General features: G+C 46.1%; 1 protein-coding gene across 5 annotated transcripts in view; it reads right to left on the bottom strand.

Moving 5' to 3' along the window:
• DZIP1 (DAZ interacting zinc finger protein 1) overlaps positions 1–18402 on the bottom strand; it is a 191380-nt gene that overhangs the window by 94998 nt on the left and 77980 nt on the right. For all 5 annotated transcript variants that reach the window (XM_063953023.1, XM_063953026.1, XM_063953025.1 and 2 more), the window contains exons 6-10: positions 13366–13506; positions 13221–13283; positions 12593–12733; positions 11543–11591; positions 41–97 (exon numbers count right to left, since the gene is read on the bottom strand). In XM_063953023.1, the coding sequence (XP_063809093.1) occupies positions 41–97; positions 11543–11591; positions 12593–12733; positions 13221–13283; positions 13366–13506 (451 nt within the window). The remainder of the gene's footprint in view (positions 1–40; positions 98–11542; positions 11592–12592; positions 12734–13220; positions 13284–13365; positions 13507–18402) is intronic.

The raw sequence follows: 18402 nt of genomic DNA on the forward strand, positions 1-18402 counted from the left end.
AAGTAGTAACAAAACTGCAAATAAACAAGTTAAGACTTACCTCTTGATGTACTTAGTTTTGTTTCAACATGTTGTATCTTTGGAATAGGTGTAGGCACTATGGACAAATAAACATATTTGGAAGCTTGTTACTTTGGTCAAGTTCTGTTTAAACACTTAACTTGAATTAAATGTATTCGATGCACCAATCACAGAAAACATGCTGAAAATGTCACAGGTCAGTGACCGCACCTGGGGCCTGATTTAGGTCTTGATGTACTGTAAGTGTAAAAACCACGCAAAGTTCAGAAGATCTGTACTTTGCACGTGTGAAGGCAGGAGCACTGAAGCCATTTTTTTAACGGAGCGGCTGCGTATGATGTCACACAGTCACCCCGATAATGCTCCGGACGCACCTGGTTTTCCAAAACTCCCCCCCAACACCGCGCCGCCGTCCACCCAATGCCCACTGCTGTCATATTGCAGTTGCATCCTTCCATTGCGGCGGATGCACGTGCGCAGTACTGCACGGGAAGGGAGAATGTGAATGCAACGCATCCCTGACCCGTGCTGAATGAGGGCCATAGTACGGTTGCAGGTGTCAAGTTTCACAAAATAGAGGCACATCATTTTGTTGGAGTACCAAGGCCAGGGTTTCCATCTTCTGACAGTTTTACTGGCCTCTTCGATGGAGCTGCAGCAGCCAACCTGTGTGATCTCATGGGCCACTCAGCCAGTTGATGGTGTCGCAAGTGATACGATGCTGCATCTTCATATGCAGCGCTGGATCGCACATGCATGCAGGAAGCGTCTACTTACACCCGACGCATCCTGCAGCATTACCATATCTGAGCATCGCTGCTGCTGCCAAGTAAGCAGAATTCTCCACCAACTTAGAGGTGCCAACAATTAGGTACTAGACTTATACAATGGGAGACAGTTTGTAAATTCCACCTGTACAGTCCTGGGAAAGTACACTTCTAGGCAGTTTAACACAACATATTGCCAAATACACAAAACGCAGCATGTAGTTAAGTTCCGTGCACAGTAACCCTTTTGTCTTTTCTAAATAAAAACAGTCTTTATGGTTTTTAATTCAAACCCCTACACTCAATAGACCAGTGTTTTTCAAGCTTGGTCCTCAGGACCCCAAACAGCCCAAGTTATCCAGGTAACCTAGCAGACGCAAATGTGTACTTATTACTCACTGACACTTGAAAAGATCAACAGGTGGAGCTAATTATTTCACCTGTGATTCTGTGAGGAGGCCTGGAAAACATGAACTGTTAAGAATACTGAGTACAAAGTTTGAGAACCTATGCAATAAACTATGACAGGAGGCAGCAAGCCCGAAAGGAGCTCTTTTGCGCTCACCCCGCTTGCCGGCATGCCAGCGTCCGGGATCCCGGCGCCAGTGTGCTGGGATCCCAAGCGCCTGCATAACAAATACTTGCCTACCTGACCCTCTCCATGAGGGAGAAAATGCTCTGTTCCTGGACTTTCCTGGTAATGTATGATTGCCATCACTTGTGGTGAAACACCTTTCGTATCAATTAACTAGCTCACCACAGGTGATGGCAATAATACATTACCAGGAAAGTCCAGGAACAGAGCATTTTCTCCCTCATTGAAAGGGTCAGGTAGGCAAGTATGGCATAACATAGTAGACACGGCTATGACCACTGCCCAGGGTCCTACCCGTATACTGCAAGCACGTTGTCTCTCAGGGCAGATTTATCAGTCTTTTTTCCCTCTAAAACAATTTGGAAACAACATTTTCCACATGTTTTTCTTTATAGTTTGACATGGTGTTTTAACTATTTAAAGCAGGAGATATCACAAACAACTTAAGTAGCATTACTTAAGTCTTGGGACCTCATTGACCATTCCCATGTCCTTTATAGGAACAGCAATGTAGTAAAATGTATCACGCACCGATTAGTTTTATTTTCAGAGCTTGAAATTGCCAGCGAACGCCATCTTTCCAGATCTGTAAGCTGTATGTGGGCAACTCCTCCTCTAACAGTGAGATCTGGAAATTCATTTCTTTGATTTACCAAATTCTCCAGGGTGTAACTCTCTATCACAATGTTCAGCGCACACATCACAAATCAAAGCACAAGGTAGTATAGAGGTAGGCAATCTATGACTCTCTAGCTATTACTGCACTACAAGTCTCAGCATGCTGCAATTGGGCCACTTTTCTTTTACAATTTAATTTAGATTTACTTTTATTACAACAACATCAGCACTGAGGGGTTGATGCTGTAATTGATCCAAAACCTGGAAATTAAAGGTCATAGAAGGTGAAGTACTTCCAATGTCAATCATTGAACTCTCAACTACCTACAATATTCACCTCACAGCGCCCCCCATGTGGGCAGTACCAGCAAACGTCTTACCTTCAATCTAACGCCCCTGCAGTGGCGCGCTCCTGCCTGCCCTGACGTGACATAGGGGCAGATTTATTAAGCCTGGTGAAGTGATAAAGTGGAAGGTGATAAAGCACCAGCCAGTCAGCTCCTAACTGTCATTTTTCAAATCCAGCCTGTAACATGGAAGTTAGGAGCTGATTGGCTGGTCATTTATCACCTTCCACTTTATCACTTCACCAGGCTTAATAAATCTGCCCCACAGTGCACGATCGCACATGCGCTCCTGCTGAGACTGAGGGGAGCTCAGGGAGTCATAACACAGAGCAACCGAGGAGTATCCTCACTGTATGCCTTCCGCAGCTAGCCATGCACATGCGGCTGTGGGTGGCCCAAGTTCAGTAAAATTGTACCGGTCCTGCCCCCTGGCCCAGCCGCCTCTGAATGCAATCACTGCAACTTTAGTAATTACACCAGGGCTAATAAATGAAAAACAAGCTGAATTACTATTAATGCTACATAAAGAGAAAGAAAATTAATATCTTTCTATAGCTCAAGCATCTGGAGTACAAATAAAAGTTTATCTTCAACAGTTGCAAAGAAGAACTAATAACTATTAATAACACCATATTTACATACGTTTTACAACTTGTACTTTAGCTATTTTTCCTTGCTATACACATTACAGTATATACACTACATTGTATTGCATTGTGTGTATTCTTGCAATGCATTTAGCCCTACAGTACAATAGCAAGAGACATTGGACAAAGAAAAAGTGGTACGTGTCAAAGAACTGACCAACATTCTATAGTAATAATTTTAAAGAAGTGCCTGATAAGTTGTGTATTTTGATAGATGTATCCACTGAACCAATGAAATTGCACTATTTAATGGATTCATGATGTCAATTGGTGTCACAGTACTAATCACTTGTGCCAAAATATATTATCTATAAAATATTTCTCCCTGTATCATTTGGCAGAGCATTCCGTATATAGACTGACTGGCTATTTTGCACTAAGCTGATGATGATGCTTTTATATTTTGAATAAATCTTTTCATACTTTTAGTATTGCACTTTTATTGGATCAGACAATCAATTATTTCGTTTAATACCATCAGACATGCAGGACTAGGAAAATATCTCTGCAAAAGATCTACAACAGACACCACTTTCACATATCACATTAATATATGCTGCAAGCTTATTTCTAGTTCACAAGGCGGTTGTCGAGAACACACTGGTTGCCTGCAGCCAAAAACAGCTTTGTTCTACAGCCCGCTGTGAAGGACTTAGGAAGGGTTCACATCAGGATAATGCACATACTTGCACGATTCAGGGGACGACAGCGCAATGTAGGATGCTATGCTGCATTCGGCAGAATGGCATCGTACACAATATCTTCTGGATGGCTGTGCAGCATGGCCGACCAGAAGATATCGCATGCATCCCACGGGAGTGCACAATCAGATATACTCACTTAGAAATCTTGGTACCGCAATGTTTTTGGGGCTCCCCCATCCTCCTAGATAGGGTACATTATAAGTAGTAGCAGGATAGGTATTTGGGAAACAATGACCGGGGGTTATAAGCATTATGTTGAGCTACATATAGGAAACAGTGATTCAAGGAGTCAGAGGGTTACAGGATGGGAGAGGTCAGCAACTGATGCTGATGCAATAGAATGGGATATTATAGGGAAAATAAAAATAAAACCACAATACAGCTGACCGACCCTTTCCCCCTCCCTATCGCCCGGAGGTTCCCAGTCTTTAAAACCACGCTACCACAAGGGAAAGTAGCCTGGGATGGCTCCGCAGCAACTCTCACTCCTCAAGATGTGTACTTCTACCGCACTTGCGGTAAAAGTACACATCGCCGCTAGTACGCCTCTACGCAGTGATGAGTGTGGGTCGCAGGCAGCAAGCTGCCCGGCTTGTGTGGAGTGTTTATGCAGAGCCCAGGGTGTCAATAAGCTGCTGGGCAACTATTATGGTTTTTACTGCCTCTCTTCCAAACACTTCACTGGGGTCTATGTTGTCAACGCGTGATCTACTGTCCCAAGTGGGGATGTTTGGCGACCATGGATATAAAATACTAGGCACTTCTGGGGTAATATCTGGGTATAGCTGCTGTGCATGCACATCTGCATATCATTGTATGTATTGAAAGAAGTCTATGGTGGCATAAATACAGCTTTGCAAGAATGGTTTTAATGAATAAAAATGTGTTGTGTGTGCTTGAAGATGTTTTTTTTTTTCTCACAGCGGATTCTCTTTTTTAATGTGTCAAAATAAAATTAAAAGGTAACTTGACTCCTGCGGTGCATGCATTAATTAGAGGTGGGCAATCCTATGCTAAAGCTTTCACTTCTCTCCCTTTTGGCTAAGATCGAGTGTCGCTGCCCATGTATAGTGGTGGGCTTAAAGACCCCCTCAGTAGGCTATGGGTTGTCACTTGATCCTCTGGCCAAGAGGCGGCAGCTTGAAGCCGAAGGTGCTACGTGCCCCTGGTGCCTTCTGAGCCACAGATGCCTGAAAATGCACTATTGTTGGAAGCCACCTTTGCACTATATGGCACTTTGCACTGCACCTTATTTTCAGGCTGCACCATTTTGTTTTCCTTTGCCCTGGCCTTCTGGCTGGGGCAAGGATATACATGTATTTTTATTTCCCCAGCCTTCTGGCTGTGGCTTATTTATTTAACTTTTTTACTTGTTTGAACTTTTTTGTACCTTTCACCTCACCTTTTGTGGGGTTTTTTGTGAGTGTGTCCATGTTTGTGGGTGTTTGGATGAGACCGTTGTGAGCCACTCTCTACCCATGTCTCCTGAGGCTCTCTCCTTTTAGGGAAAGCCAAATAATTAGTTCCCCAGGGATAAGCTTCGGCCAACCCTGGGGAGAAAGTGGTGACTCTGAGACTTGCGGTGGAGGAAAGCCTGAAGATCCTTGCCCCCTAAGGGGCCTTTTGACTCCGGGGGTCAGGGATTCAAGGGCTCTATCTGAGATTCAGCAAGAAGGGACCTGAAGATTCTCTTTTCCCCTCATTGGGCCTTCTGGCTCTGAGGGGGTGGGGCGTAAAGAGGCCCTTGTCCTTTTGGAGAGGGTGCAAGTCCCATGTCCCAAGCACTGTTTTTGCACTACACTGGAAGCATGCCCCTCAGGCTTCAAAAAGAAAACAAAACTCTGCATTAAGCAGGAAGAATAGCCCATCGTGCTGGTGAATCTGATGACAACTACACTGCATAATCTTTATTATTTGACATTAAACTATATTACTGCAACTCACTTTTTTTTTCTATTTAAAAAAAATTGCATCTGTCCTGTTTGTTTGTGCGTGATTATAGCTCAGGACAAATTCCTTATGCGTTGACGTAAACATTACTTTTCTCTATCGTCCTAAGTGGATGCTGGGGTTCCTGAAAGGACCATGGGGAATAGCGGCTCCGCAGGAGACAGGGCACAAAAAAGTAAAGCTTTACTAGGTCAGGTGGTGTGCACTGGCTCCTCCCCCTATGACCCTCCTCCAGACTCCAGTTAGATTTTGTGCCCGAACGAGAAGGGTGCAATCTAGGTGGCTCTCCTAAAGAGCTGCTTAGAGAAAGTTTAGTTTAGGTTTTTTTCTTTACAGTGAGTCCTGCTGGCAACAGGATCACTGCAACGTGGGACTTAGGGGGAAAGTAGTAAACTCACCTGCATGCAGAGTGGATTTGCTGCTTGGCTACTGGACACCATTAGCTCCAGAGGGATCGAACACAGGCCCAGCCGTGGAGTCCGGTCCCGGAGCCGCGCCGCCGACCCCCTTGCAGATGCTGAAGCGTGAAGAGGTCCGGAAACCGGCGGCTGAAGACTCCTCAGTCTTCATAAGGTAGCGCACAGCACTGCAGCTGTGCGCCATTTTCCTCTCAGCACACTTCACTGGGCAGTCACTGAGGGTGCAGAGCGCTGGGGGGGGGCGCTCTGAGAGGCAAATATAAACCTTATACAAGGCTAAAAATACCTCACATATAGCCCATAGGGGCTATATGGAGATATTTAACCCCTGCCTGACTGGAAAAATAGCGGGAGAAGAACCCGCCGAAAAAGGGGCGGGGCCTATCTCCTCAGCACACGGCGCCATTTTCTGTCACAGCTCCGCTGGTCAGAACGGCTCCCAGGTCTCTCCCCTGCACTGCACTACAGAAACAGGGTAAAACAGAGAGGGGGGGCACATTAATGGCTATATATATATATATTAAAGCAGCTATAAGGGAGCACTTAATATAAGGATATCCCTTGTATATATAGCGCTTTGTGGTGTGTGCTGGCAGACTCTCCCTCTGTCTCCCCAAAAGGGCTAGTGGGTCCTGTCTTCATTAGAGCATTCCCTGTGAGTTTGCGGTGTGTGTCGGTACGTGGTGTCGACATGTATGAGGACGATATTGGTGTGGAGGCGGAGCAATTGCCAAATATGCAGATGTCACCCCCCAGGGGGTCGACACCAGAATGGATGCCTTTATTTGTGGAATTACGTGATGGTTTATCTTCCCTTAAACAGTCAGTTGAGGACATGAGGCGGCCGGACAATCAATTAATGCCTGTCCAGGCGCCTCAAACACCGTCAGGGGCTGTAAAACGCCCTTTGCCTCAGTCGGTCGACACAGACCCAGACACGGGCACTGATTCCAGTGACGACGGTAGAAATTCAAACGTATTTTCCAGTAGGGCCACACGTTATATGATTTTGGCAATGAAGGAGACGTTACATTTAGCTGATACTACAGATACCGTAAAACAGGGTATTATGTATGGTGTGAAAAAACTACAAACAGTTTTTCCTGAATCAGAAGAATTAAATGACGTGTGTGATGAAGCGTGGGTTGCTCCTGATAAAAAGTTGATAATTTCAAAAAAGTTATTGGCATTATACCCTTTCCCGCCAGAGGTTAGGGCGCGCTGGGAAACACCCCCTAAGGTGGACAAGGCGCTCACACGCTTATCCAAACAAGTGGCGTTACCCTCTCCTGAGACGGCCGCACTTAAGGATCCATCAGATAGAAAGATGGAAGTTATTCAAAAGAATATATACACACATGCAGGTGTTATACTACGACCAGCTATAGCAACTGCCTGGATGTGCAGTGCTGGAGTAGTTTGGTCAGAATCCCTGATTGAAAATATTGATACCCTAGATAGGGACAATGTTTTACTGTCGTTAGAACAAATAAAGGATGCATTTATCTATATGCGTGATGCACAGAGGGATATTTGCACACTGGCATCTCGGGTGAGTGCTATGTCCATTTCAGCCAGAAGAGCCTTATGGACACGACAGTGGACAGGCGATGCGGATTCAAAACGTCACATGGAGGTTTTGCCGTATAAAGGGGAGGAGTTATTTGGAGTTGGTCTATCAGACTTGGTGGCCACGGCTACTGCCGGGAAATCCACTTTTTTACCTCAAGTCACTCCCCAACAGAGAAAGGCACCGACCTTTCAACCGCAGCCTTTTCGCTCCTACAAAAATAAGAGAGCAAAGGGCTTGTCGTACCTGCCACGAGGCAGAGGAAGAGGGAAGAGACACCAACAGGCAGCTCCTTCCCAGGAACAGAAGCCCTCCCCGGCTCCTGCAAAAACCTCAGCATGACGCTGGGGCCTCTCAAGCGGACTCGGGGACAGTGGGGGGCCGTCTCAAAAATTACAGCGCGCAGTGGGCTCACTCGCAGGTAGACCCCTGGATCCTGCAGATAATATCTCAGGGGTACAGGTTGGAATTAGAGACGGATCCTCCTCATCGTTTCCTGAAGTCTGCCTTACCAACCGTCTCTTCCGAAAGGGAGAGGGTGTTGGAAGCCATTCACAAGCTGTACGCTCAGCAGGTGATAGTCAAAGTACCCCTATTACAACAAGGAAAGGGGTATTATTCCACTCTATTTGTGGTACCGAAGCCGGATGGCTCGGTAAGGCCTATTCTAAATCTGAAGTCCTTGAACCTCTACATAAAAAAGTTCAAGTTCAAGATGGAGTCACTCAGAGCAGTGATAGCGAACCTGGAAGAAGGGGACTTTATGGTATCCTTGGACATCAAGGATGCGTATCTACACGTTCCGATTTACCCCGCACACCAGGGGTACCTCAGGTTCATTGTTCAAAACTGTCACTATCAGTTTCAGACGCTGCCGTTCGGATTGTCCACGGCGCCTCGGGTCTTTACCAAGGTAATGGCCGAGATGATGATTCTTCTTCGAAGAAAAGGCGTATTAGTTATCCCATACTTGGACGATCTCCTAATAAGGGCAAGGTCCAGAGAACAGCTGGAGACAGCTTTAGCACTATCTCAAGAGGTGCTAAGACAACACGGGTGGATTCTGAATATTCCAAAATCCCATTTAATCCCGACAACTCGTCTGCTGTTCCTAGGAATGATTCTGGACACGGTTCAGAAAAAGGTTTTCCTTCCAGAGGAAAAAGCCAAGGAGTTATCCGATCTGGTCAGGAACCTCCTAAAACCAGGAAAAGTGTCAGTACATCAATGCACAAGAGTCCTGGGAAAAATGGTGGCTTCTTACGAAGCAATTCCATTCGGCAGATTCCATGCAAGAATATTCCAAAGGGATCTGTTGGACAAATGGTCAGGGTCGCATCTGCAGATGCACCTGCGAATAACCCTGTCACCAAAGACAAGGGTGTCACTTCTGTGGTGGTTGCAGAAGGCTCACCTATTAGAAGGCCGCAGATTCGGCATTCAGGATTGGATCCTGGTGACCACGGACGCCAGCCTGAGAGGCTGGGGAGCAGTCACACAAGGAAGAAACTTCCAGGGAGTATGGACGAGTCTGGAAAAGTCTCTTCACATAAACATTCTGGAACTAAGAGCAATCTACAATGCTCTAAGCCAGGCGGAACTTCTCCTGCAAGGAAAGCCGGTGTTGATTCAGTCGGACAACATCACGGCGGTCGCCCATGTAAACAGGCAGGGCGGCACAAGAAGCAGGAGTGCAATGGCAGAAGCTGCCAAGATTCTTCGCTGGGCGGAGAATCACGTGATAGCACTGTCAGCAGTGTTCATCCCGGGCGTGGACAACTGGGAAGCAGACTTCCTCAGCAGACACGATCTTCATCCGGGAGAGTGGGGTCTACATCCAGAAGTCTTCAACATGTTAATAGACCGTTGGGAAAGACCAATTGTAGACATGATGGCGTCTCGCCTCAACAAGAAACTGGACAAATATTGCGCCAGGTCAAGAGATCCACAGGCAATAGCTGTGGACGCACTGGTAACTCCTTGGGTGTACCAGTCAGTGTATGTGTTTCCTCCTCTGCCGCTCATACCAAAGGTATTGAAGATCATACGGCAAAGAAGAGTAAGAACAATACTAGTGGTTCCGGATTGGCCGAGAAGGACTTGGTATCCGGAACTTCAAGAGATGCTCACGGACGAACCGTGGCCTCTACCTCTGAGAAGGGACCTGCTACAGCAGGGTCCCTGTCTTTTTCAAGACTTACCGCGGCTGCGTTTGACGGCATGGCGGTTGAACGCCAGATCCTAAAAGGGAAAGGCATTCCAGAAGAAGTCATTCCTACCTTGATTAAGGCACGGAAGGAAGTCACCGTGAAACATTATCACCGCATTTGGCGAAAATATGTAGCGTGGTGCGAGGATCGGAGGGTTCCGACGGAGGAATTCCAACTGGGTCGTTTCCTACATTTCCTGCAATCAGGATTATCTATGGGTCTCAAATTGGGATCCATTAAGGTTCAAATTTCGGCCCTGTCAATATTCTTCCAAAAAGAATTGGCCTCTGTCCCTGAGGTCCAGACTTTTGTCAAGGGAGTACTGCATATACAGCCTCCTGTGGTGCCTCCGGTGGCACCGTGGGATCTAAATGTAGTTTTAGATTTCCTCAAATCCCATTGGTTTGAACCATTGAAAAAGGTGGATTTGAAATATCTCACATTGAAAGTGACTATGTTACTAGCCCTGGCCTCTGCCAGGAGAGTATCTGAATTGGCGGCTTTATCTTATAAAAGTCCTTATCTAATCTTCCATTCGGATAGGGCAGAACTGCGGACTCGTCCGCATTTTCTCCCTAAAGTGGTATCAGCATTTCATCTGAACCAACCTATTGTGGTGCCTGCGGCCACTAGCGACTTGGAGGACTCCAAGTTGTTGGACGTTGTCAGAGCCTTAAAAATATACATTGCAAGGACGGCTGGAGTCAGAAAATCTGACTCGCTGTTTATATTGTATGCACCCAACAAGTTGGGCGCACCTGCTTCTAAGCAGTCGATTGCTCGTTGGATTTGTAACACAATTCAACTTGCACATTCTGTGGCAGGCCTGCCACAGCCTAAAACTGTAAAAGCCCACTCCACAAGGAAGGTGGGCTCATCTTGGGCGGCTGCCCGAGGGGTCTCGGCATTACAACTCTGCCGAGCAGCTACGTGGTCGGGGGAGAACACGTTTGTAAAATTTTACAAATTTGATACCCTGGCAAAGGAGGACCTGGAGTTCTCTCATTCGGTGCTGCAGAGTCATCCGCACTCTCCCGCCCGTTTGGGAGCTTTGGTATAATCCCCATGGTCCTTTCAGGAACCCCAGCATCCACTTAGGACGATAGAGAAAATAAGAATTTACTTACCGATAATTCTATTTCTCGGAGTCCGTAGTGGATGCTGGGCGCCCATCCCAAGTGCGGATTATCTGCAATACTTGTACATAGTTATTGTTAACTAATTCGGGTTATTGTTAAGGAGCCATCTTTAAGAGGCCCTTTCTGTTGTCATACTGTTAACTGGGTTTAGATCACAAGTTGTACGGTGTGATTGGTGTGGCTGGTATGAGTCTTACCCGGGATTCAAAATGCCTCCCTTATTGTGTATGCTCGTCCGGGCACAGTACCTAACTGGAGTCTGGAGGAGGGTCATAGGGGGAGGAGCCAGTGCACACCACCTGACCTAGTAAAGCTTTACTTTTTTGTGCCCTGTCTCCTGCGGAGCCGCTATTCCCCATGGTCCTTTCAGGAACCCCAGCATCCACTACGGACTCCGAGAAATAGAATTATCGGTAAGTAAATTCTTATTTTTAATAACACAGCCAGCATATTACATTGACCATTTTATTAGTAGGGGTCCCTATAATTTAGCTGCCCTGGGGCCCCCACAAATCTTAATCCAGCCTTGTTGGAAACTTTGTTGACATTTCATACCTGGATATTTTTTGGCAACTTGTGTTGATTTCACTGACAGTTCTTTTATCTGAAGATGAAAAGTGTTGATTACATCTCAGTGTTAGTATATACAGTGCATTACTTCCACAGACGAACAGGTAAGACTTAAATATACTATCATAAAATACACGTTGCCTTATAAAAATAAGCTACTAATAACATCTAAAATACAAATCTTAAATTTGTGATCATGGAGGAACATATTTTTCTTCAGCATAGCAGTAATCCCACTTCAAAACTCTGCATTTAATACAATGTTGAATATGTTCTTTTTGGTCAAGCAATGGAAAGGTTTACACACACACACACACACACACACACACACACACACACACACACACACACACACACACACACACACATATATATATCTATGAAAAGTGACAATTATTAGCAGATATAATTATGCATAACATGAACATGATGCCAATTACTTCTTTAGAATAACCTTTTCACATAGCCAAACACATATAACCCTTATGCTGAACAAAGGGCCTGATTCAGACCCTGAACTGATTTGGCTGCAGCTGTCCTATTTTTTGCTACTGTGCTAGAGCCGCAGTACACATGTGCTGCAATGCTGCTGCGACTCATGTGGCTGGTGAGGGGAAGGAGCATCTAAAATGCTGGTGTGTCGACGCCATTTTAGGAGCAAGCTGAAGCCAGTGACTGCATCATTGGACGCAGCTTCACTGGCCTTGTCAGTTGGACATTCTGATCAGCCTTAGGATTGTGCAGATGTCTGATGACCCACGTAATGGTTGCAATGGTGATCTGACGCTGCGTCTTCAGGTGCAGGCAGCGGATCTGAGAGAACGGCAGTGAATGCCTTTTTACAAAATATGCCTCCTGCTGCATTAACATAAGTTCTCATATCTGCTGCTGCAGAAGACACAGCACCGATCACTCCTGTGCCCACCTCTGAATCAGCCCCATAATATCCAGACATTGGTCTTTCCAGTAGCTGCAACTAGAAATATAACTGCTATACATTTTATGTTCACGATGATAAAGTTGTAACATACATACCTGCTCTTTTTGCCTCTTTATTAGTCTTTCTTGTTCCTTTAGCCTATGTCCAATTTCATCCATTTTTTTCTTGTAGACATCTTCCTTTGTCCTTTGATCTTCATTTAGTGATAATTTTAGCCTCTCAGTTTTTAATAGGAGCTAAAAATATATATTTGGTAGATAAACGGACACTGTAGATCCATCATGACAAAAACAATAGAAAAAGGGCAAGGCATGCTGGGATTTCCAGTTCCATATCAGTTGCTTGCCTAAATGTTCTACATAGTACAGTTAAGGCAGCCCGTGGCTTTTCAACTGCTGCGGAAGTACAACTCTCACTAAGCTAGAGAGCACTATGTGGTCTCATACAATAAGGCACTTTCTTCAATTTTAATACACTAAATAAGTCTATCCAGATAAAAAGGTGGTCAACAATAAGAAAATGACCACACAAACTAAGAAAAATTAAAATAAATTTTTGCGGAGAATTATAGAAAGAAAAGAAAAAATCATGCCTTTTCCATTTTTTGTTGATTTTAGTATTCTGGTTGAAAACACTGACCTTGGTTTTCAAGCCATATATATGTGATGTAAGTAGCACTGTGCCCTTGTAAAAACAAAAGTAAAAAAAAAAGAAAATAAATACCAGGTTCTTTTCCCTCTCATGCTCTTGCTGCAGTTGATGCATGCGCTTTTCCAACTTACGGTCCTGCATGATAAAGAAAAACATTTGCGGAAAACTGTAAAATTAATATTATGGGTATCATTTAAATGTGGAATATTAACAATACCTGCTTTTCTAAAAGCTCCCTCATATACTGAATGTCGTGTGTAAGTCTAGACTTGTCCTTGTCTGAGTCACTGGGGCTTTCTTGTAGAGTACCTAAGCCGGATCTCGCATGCAGACCATCTTTTTTCATTTCATGTAGCTCCTATCGACAAAAAGGGGGAATGTTATAGAAAAAACATAAAAACAAAAACTGTAATTAGCAAATCAAAATAATGAGCCACATGTGTTGGAGCATTTACTAGGCAAAAGTAGATCGATTTTGCCTTGTAAAGGTGTGTGTGTAATATATATATATATAAAATCTATAGTATCAGTCACTTTTTTTTAGACTATTTCTTTTTATATAATTATTGAAAAACAGTCACTGTCCCTTCGAGCCACCTTCTACCACTCCTCCAAGCCTCCTTCCCTGAGTTCAAAAATCCATGTCACGTAAATTAAAGTTCATATTTCTAATGCAACATTAAAAATATTTGCAGTAACCAATAGCTCATAATTCAGGGCAAACAGGGGCGTATTAAGAGAGGAGGGGGCCCATGTGCAGTCTCAGTCTCTCTAGCTGGCAGCGCAGTAGACACTGAGCACTAGGGTCACTGGAAGAGTCTAGAACGCATGCCATTTTTCAGGTAATTTTCCTACTGCACATGTGCAAAATGATGTCCATTGTGCTGCTGCTGCAGACGTGGGACTCCGGAGGGTGAGTATTTAAGAAATGGGTGCAGGGTGTGCAGTGTGGGCCACCCTGGACTTTGCTCCCATTAGATACGCGACTGAGTATAAGGAATAAGGAGATTTATGGTAAGATTTACCATTGTTAAATCTCTTTCTGCAAGGTACACTGGATTCCACAGGGAAAAACATCGGGGTGTAGAGTTGGGTCTTGATCCGAGGCACCAACAGTCAAAGCTTTAGACTGTTCCCAGGATGCACTGCACCGCCTCCTCTATAGCCCCGCCTCCAGGCACTGGAGCTCAGTTTTCTTAACCAGTCCAATGCAGTAGCAGGTAATAGAGACAATAGTAGCTAGCCACATAGACCACATTCTCACAACAGGAGAAGGTACCAGCGGCTAATGCCATACAAACCCAAAGAAGCTAAGTGCGTCAGGGTGGGCGCCCTGTGGAATCCAGTGTACCTCGCAGAAAGAGATTTAACAATGGTAAGTCTTACCATAAATCTCCTTTTCTGCAGCGGGGTACACTGGTATTCCACAGGGAATAACATCAGCGATGTCCTAAAGCAGTTCCTCATGGGAGTGGACGCGCTGTCGCGGGCACAAGAACCCGGCGTCCAAAGGAAGCATCCTGGGAGGCGGAAGTATCAAAGGCATAGAACCTTATGTTCACCGAGGACCACGTAGCCGCCTTGCACAATAGTTCTAGGGACGTGCCACTGCAGGCCGCCCAAAAAGTTCCAACAGACCGAGCAGAATGGGTCTTGACAGCAGCAAGAGCTGGAAGTCCAGCCTGCGCATAAGCTTGTGCAACACCATTCTAATCCATCTGGCCAAAGTTTGCTTATTTGCAGACCAGCCACGCTTGTGAAAACCAAAAAAGGACAGAGAGAGCATCAGATCTCCTAAGAGAAGCTGTTCTCTTCACATAGATACGGAGAGCCCGTACCACATCTAAAGACAGCTCATTGGAGGACAAACCAGGAGAGATAAAGGCTGGAACCACAATCTCTTGGTTAAGGTGGAAAGACAACACCACCTTAGGTAGATAACCAGGGCGAGTTCTAAGCACCGCACGGTCACGGTGAAAAATCAGAAAGGGTGACCTAAAGTATAAGGCACCCAAGTCTGAAACCAGTCGAGCACAGGCAATAGCCAGCAAAAATAAGACCTTAAGCGTAAGCCATTTAAGGTCCACAGACTCAAGAGGTTCAAATGGAGACTCTTGTAGGGCATTCAGAACAACGGACAAATCCCAAGGAGCAACAGGAGGGACATAGGGAGGCTGAATCCGTAAAACACTCTGAGTGAAAGTATGAATGTCAGGCAGAGACGCAATTTTTCTCTGAAACCACAACGACAAGTCTGAAATATGAACCTTGAGGGAGGCCAGACAAAGGCCTAAGTCCAGGCCCTGTTGCAGAAAAGCCATAAGTTTGGCAGTACTGAACTTGTATGCATCATAATTCTTAGCCACACACCAGGTGAAGTAAGAATTCGAGACCCTATAATAAATCAGAGCCAAAGCTGGTTTACGGGCTTTCAACATAGTTTGAATGGCCGCCTCAGAAAATCCTTTGGCCCTCAAGAGCCACGCCATCAAAGCCAGTCGGGACAGATCCAGGTAGACACAAGGGCCCTGAACGATGGAGATCTGGGCGTTGCGGAAGTAGAAGAGGATGCTCTATCGAGAGACCCTGCAGGTCAGAGAATCAATGCTGTCTGGGCCACGCTGGAGAGATTAGAAGTAGAATTCCTCCTTCTTGCTTGAACTTCCTTATTACCCTGGGCAGGAGTGACACCAGAGGGAACACGTACGGCAGCCGAAAGTTCCATGAAATTGCCAGTGCGTCCACGAACGCTGCTTGAGGATCCCTTGTGCTTGCTCCGAAGACCGGAACCTTTCAATTGTGTCGAGACGCCATCAGGTCTACATCTGGTAGGCCCCACTTGTCCACGAGGAGTTGAAAGACTTCCGGATGAAGGCTCCACTCTCCGGCGTGTAGGTCCTGATGACTGAGGAAGTCCGCTTCCCAGTTGAGGACCTCCGGAATGAATACTGCCAGTATGGTTGGCAGATGGCGTTCCGGCCATTCAAGAATCTTTGACACTTCCAACATTGCCATGTGATTGAGTGCCGCCTTGTTTTATGTTCGCCACCGTGGTGGCACTGTCTGACTGTACTTGAACAGGCCTGTTCTGTACCAGAGGCAGGGCAAGCTTCAGAGCATTGAACACTGCCCGCAACTCCAGAATATTTATCGGGAGGTGAGATTCCTCCCTGGTCCACCGACCCTGAAGAGAGTGATGCTCCAACACCGCGCCCCAACCCCGCAGACTGGCATCCGTCGTTAGGAGAACCCAGTTGGAGATCCAGAAGGGACGACCCCTGCTCAATTGTTGGTCCTGTAGCCACCAGCTCAGTGACAGACGAACCTCCGGAGTCAAGATCGTTTGAGATCGGATCTGGTGAGGCAGGCCGACCCACTTGGAAAGGATTAACCTCTGCAGAGGGCGGGAATGAAATTGAGCATACTCCACCATGTCGAAAGTCGACACCACGAGGCCTAGTACTCGCATCGCCGAGTGTATCGACACTCTTGGGCGAGAGAGGAAGTATCTTATCCTGTCCTGGAGTTTCAGGACCTTCTCCGGAGGCAAGAACAAACGTTGGTTGTGTGTGTCCAGGAATGCCCCCAGGTGCACCATGTTCTGAGCAGGGACCAGCGAGGAATTCTTCCAATTGATGAGCCATCCGTGGGCTTGTAGGAATTGGACCGTCAGTTCTAGATGAGTGATGAGAACCTCTGGGGAGTTCGTCAGGATCAGCAAGTCGTCCAGATACGGCAGGATCCTGATGCCTTGACAACGAAGAACGGCCGTCATGACCTTGGTGAAGATCAGAGGAGCTGTGGTGAGTCCAAAAGGCAAGGCTTGGAATTGATAATGTAGGTTGCCAATAGCAAACCGCAGATACCGCTGATGCGACATGGCAATAGGTATGTGTAGGTAAGCATCCTGCATGTCCAGGGATACCATATAGTCCCTGGGCTCCAAAGCCAGAACAATAGAGCGAAGAGTTTCCATACAGAATTTGTATACATTCACAAATTTGTTCAAAGACTTGAGATTGAGAATGGGCCGGGAGGTTCCATTCGGCTTCGGAACAGCGTTGAATAGTACCCCCTGCCCCTCTGAGACAGAGGCACCGGCACTACCACTCCTGTGTCCAGGAGGGATTGTACCACCAAATATAGAGTTTTTGCTTTTAACGGATCCGAAGGGATAATTGTCGAGCAAAACTGGTGAGGGAGACGTTTCTTGAAAGAGATGGTGTATCCGCGAGTGACGACTTCCCTCACCCAAGCGTCTGAAGTGGTCTGTAACCATACCTAGGCGAACTGCAGAAGTCGGCCTCCCACCCTGGAGTCCCCCAGGGAGAGGCCCGCCCCTTCATGCAGCAGGCTTGTCTGGTTTGGAAGCAGGCTGATGGGCAGCCCAAGTATGTTTAGGTTTGGGCTTAGAGGCTTTGGAAGTGCAAGCCTGTTTCGGGTACGCCTGACCCTTTGCTTTACTTGGAGGTCGAAAGGAACGAAAGGAGGTACTTTTAGCCTTTGGAGCCGAAGGATTAGTACTTGGCAGACATGCAGTTTTAGCAGACGCCAACTCAGTAACAATCTTGTTCAAATCTTCCCCAAATAGTATGTCTCCCTTAAAAGGGATCACCTCCAAGGTCTTTTTCGAGTCCAGGTCCACCGACTAGGACCGCAACCACAGAATCCGGCGAACCAGAATGGACGTAGTAGACGCTTTAGCCGCCAGAACACCAGCATCAGAGTCCGCCTCCTGAATGTAATGAGAGGCTGTGGTAATATAAGAAAGACACTGTCTGGCATTATCAGAAAAATTCACAGGTAGCTCTGCCTCAACAGCTTGAACCCAGGCTTCAATACCTTTTGCAGCCCAAGAAGCTGCTATGGTCGGTCTATGTACAGCACCTGCAAGAGTGTAAATAGACTTCAAGCAACCCTCCACACGCTTATCCGTCGGTTCCTTCAGAGAGGTGACGGCAGTGACAGGCAGAGTAGAAGACAAGCTACAGATGGGTCCACGGTTATCTTGACTAGTTTTCTGCGCCTAGACACAACATGACTAATTAGCATAAACCCTTCATCTATTGTTCTCAACTGCAATACAATACAGAGAACAATACAGCAGGGGATTAAGTCCGTCTGGCCAGTCTCAGTTAATCCTATTAAAGGTCAAGATAAATGTGGACCCATCTGTACATGTGAGTCCACCAGTGGTGGTGTTTCCCAATTCTTACTTAACTCTGCAGACAGGGGATAACGAGCTAGCATCTTT

This window comes from Pseudophryne corroboree, chromosome 2, assembly GCF_028390025.1.
Source record: "Pseudophryne corroboree isolate aPseCor3 chromosome 2, aPseCor3.hap2, whole genome shotgun sequence".
NCBI classification, from domain to species: domain Eukaryota; kingdom Metazoa; phylum Chordata; class Amphibia; order Anura; family Myobatrachidae; genus Pseudophryne; species Pseudophryne corroboree.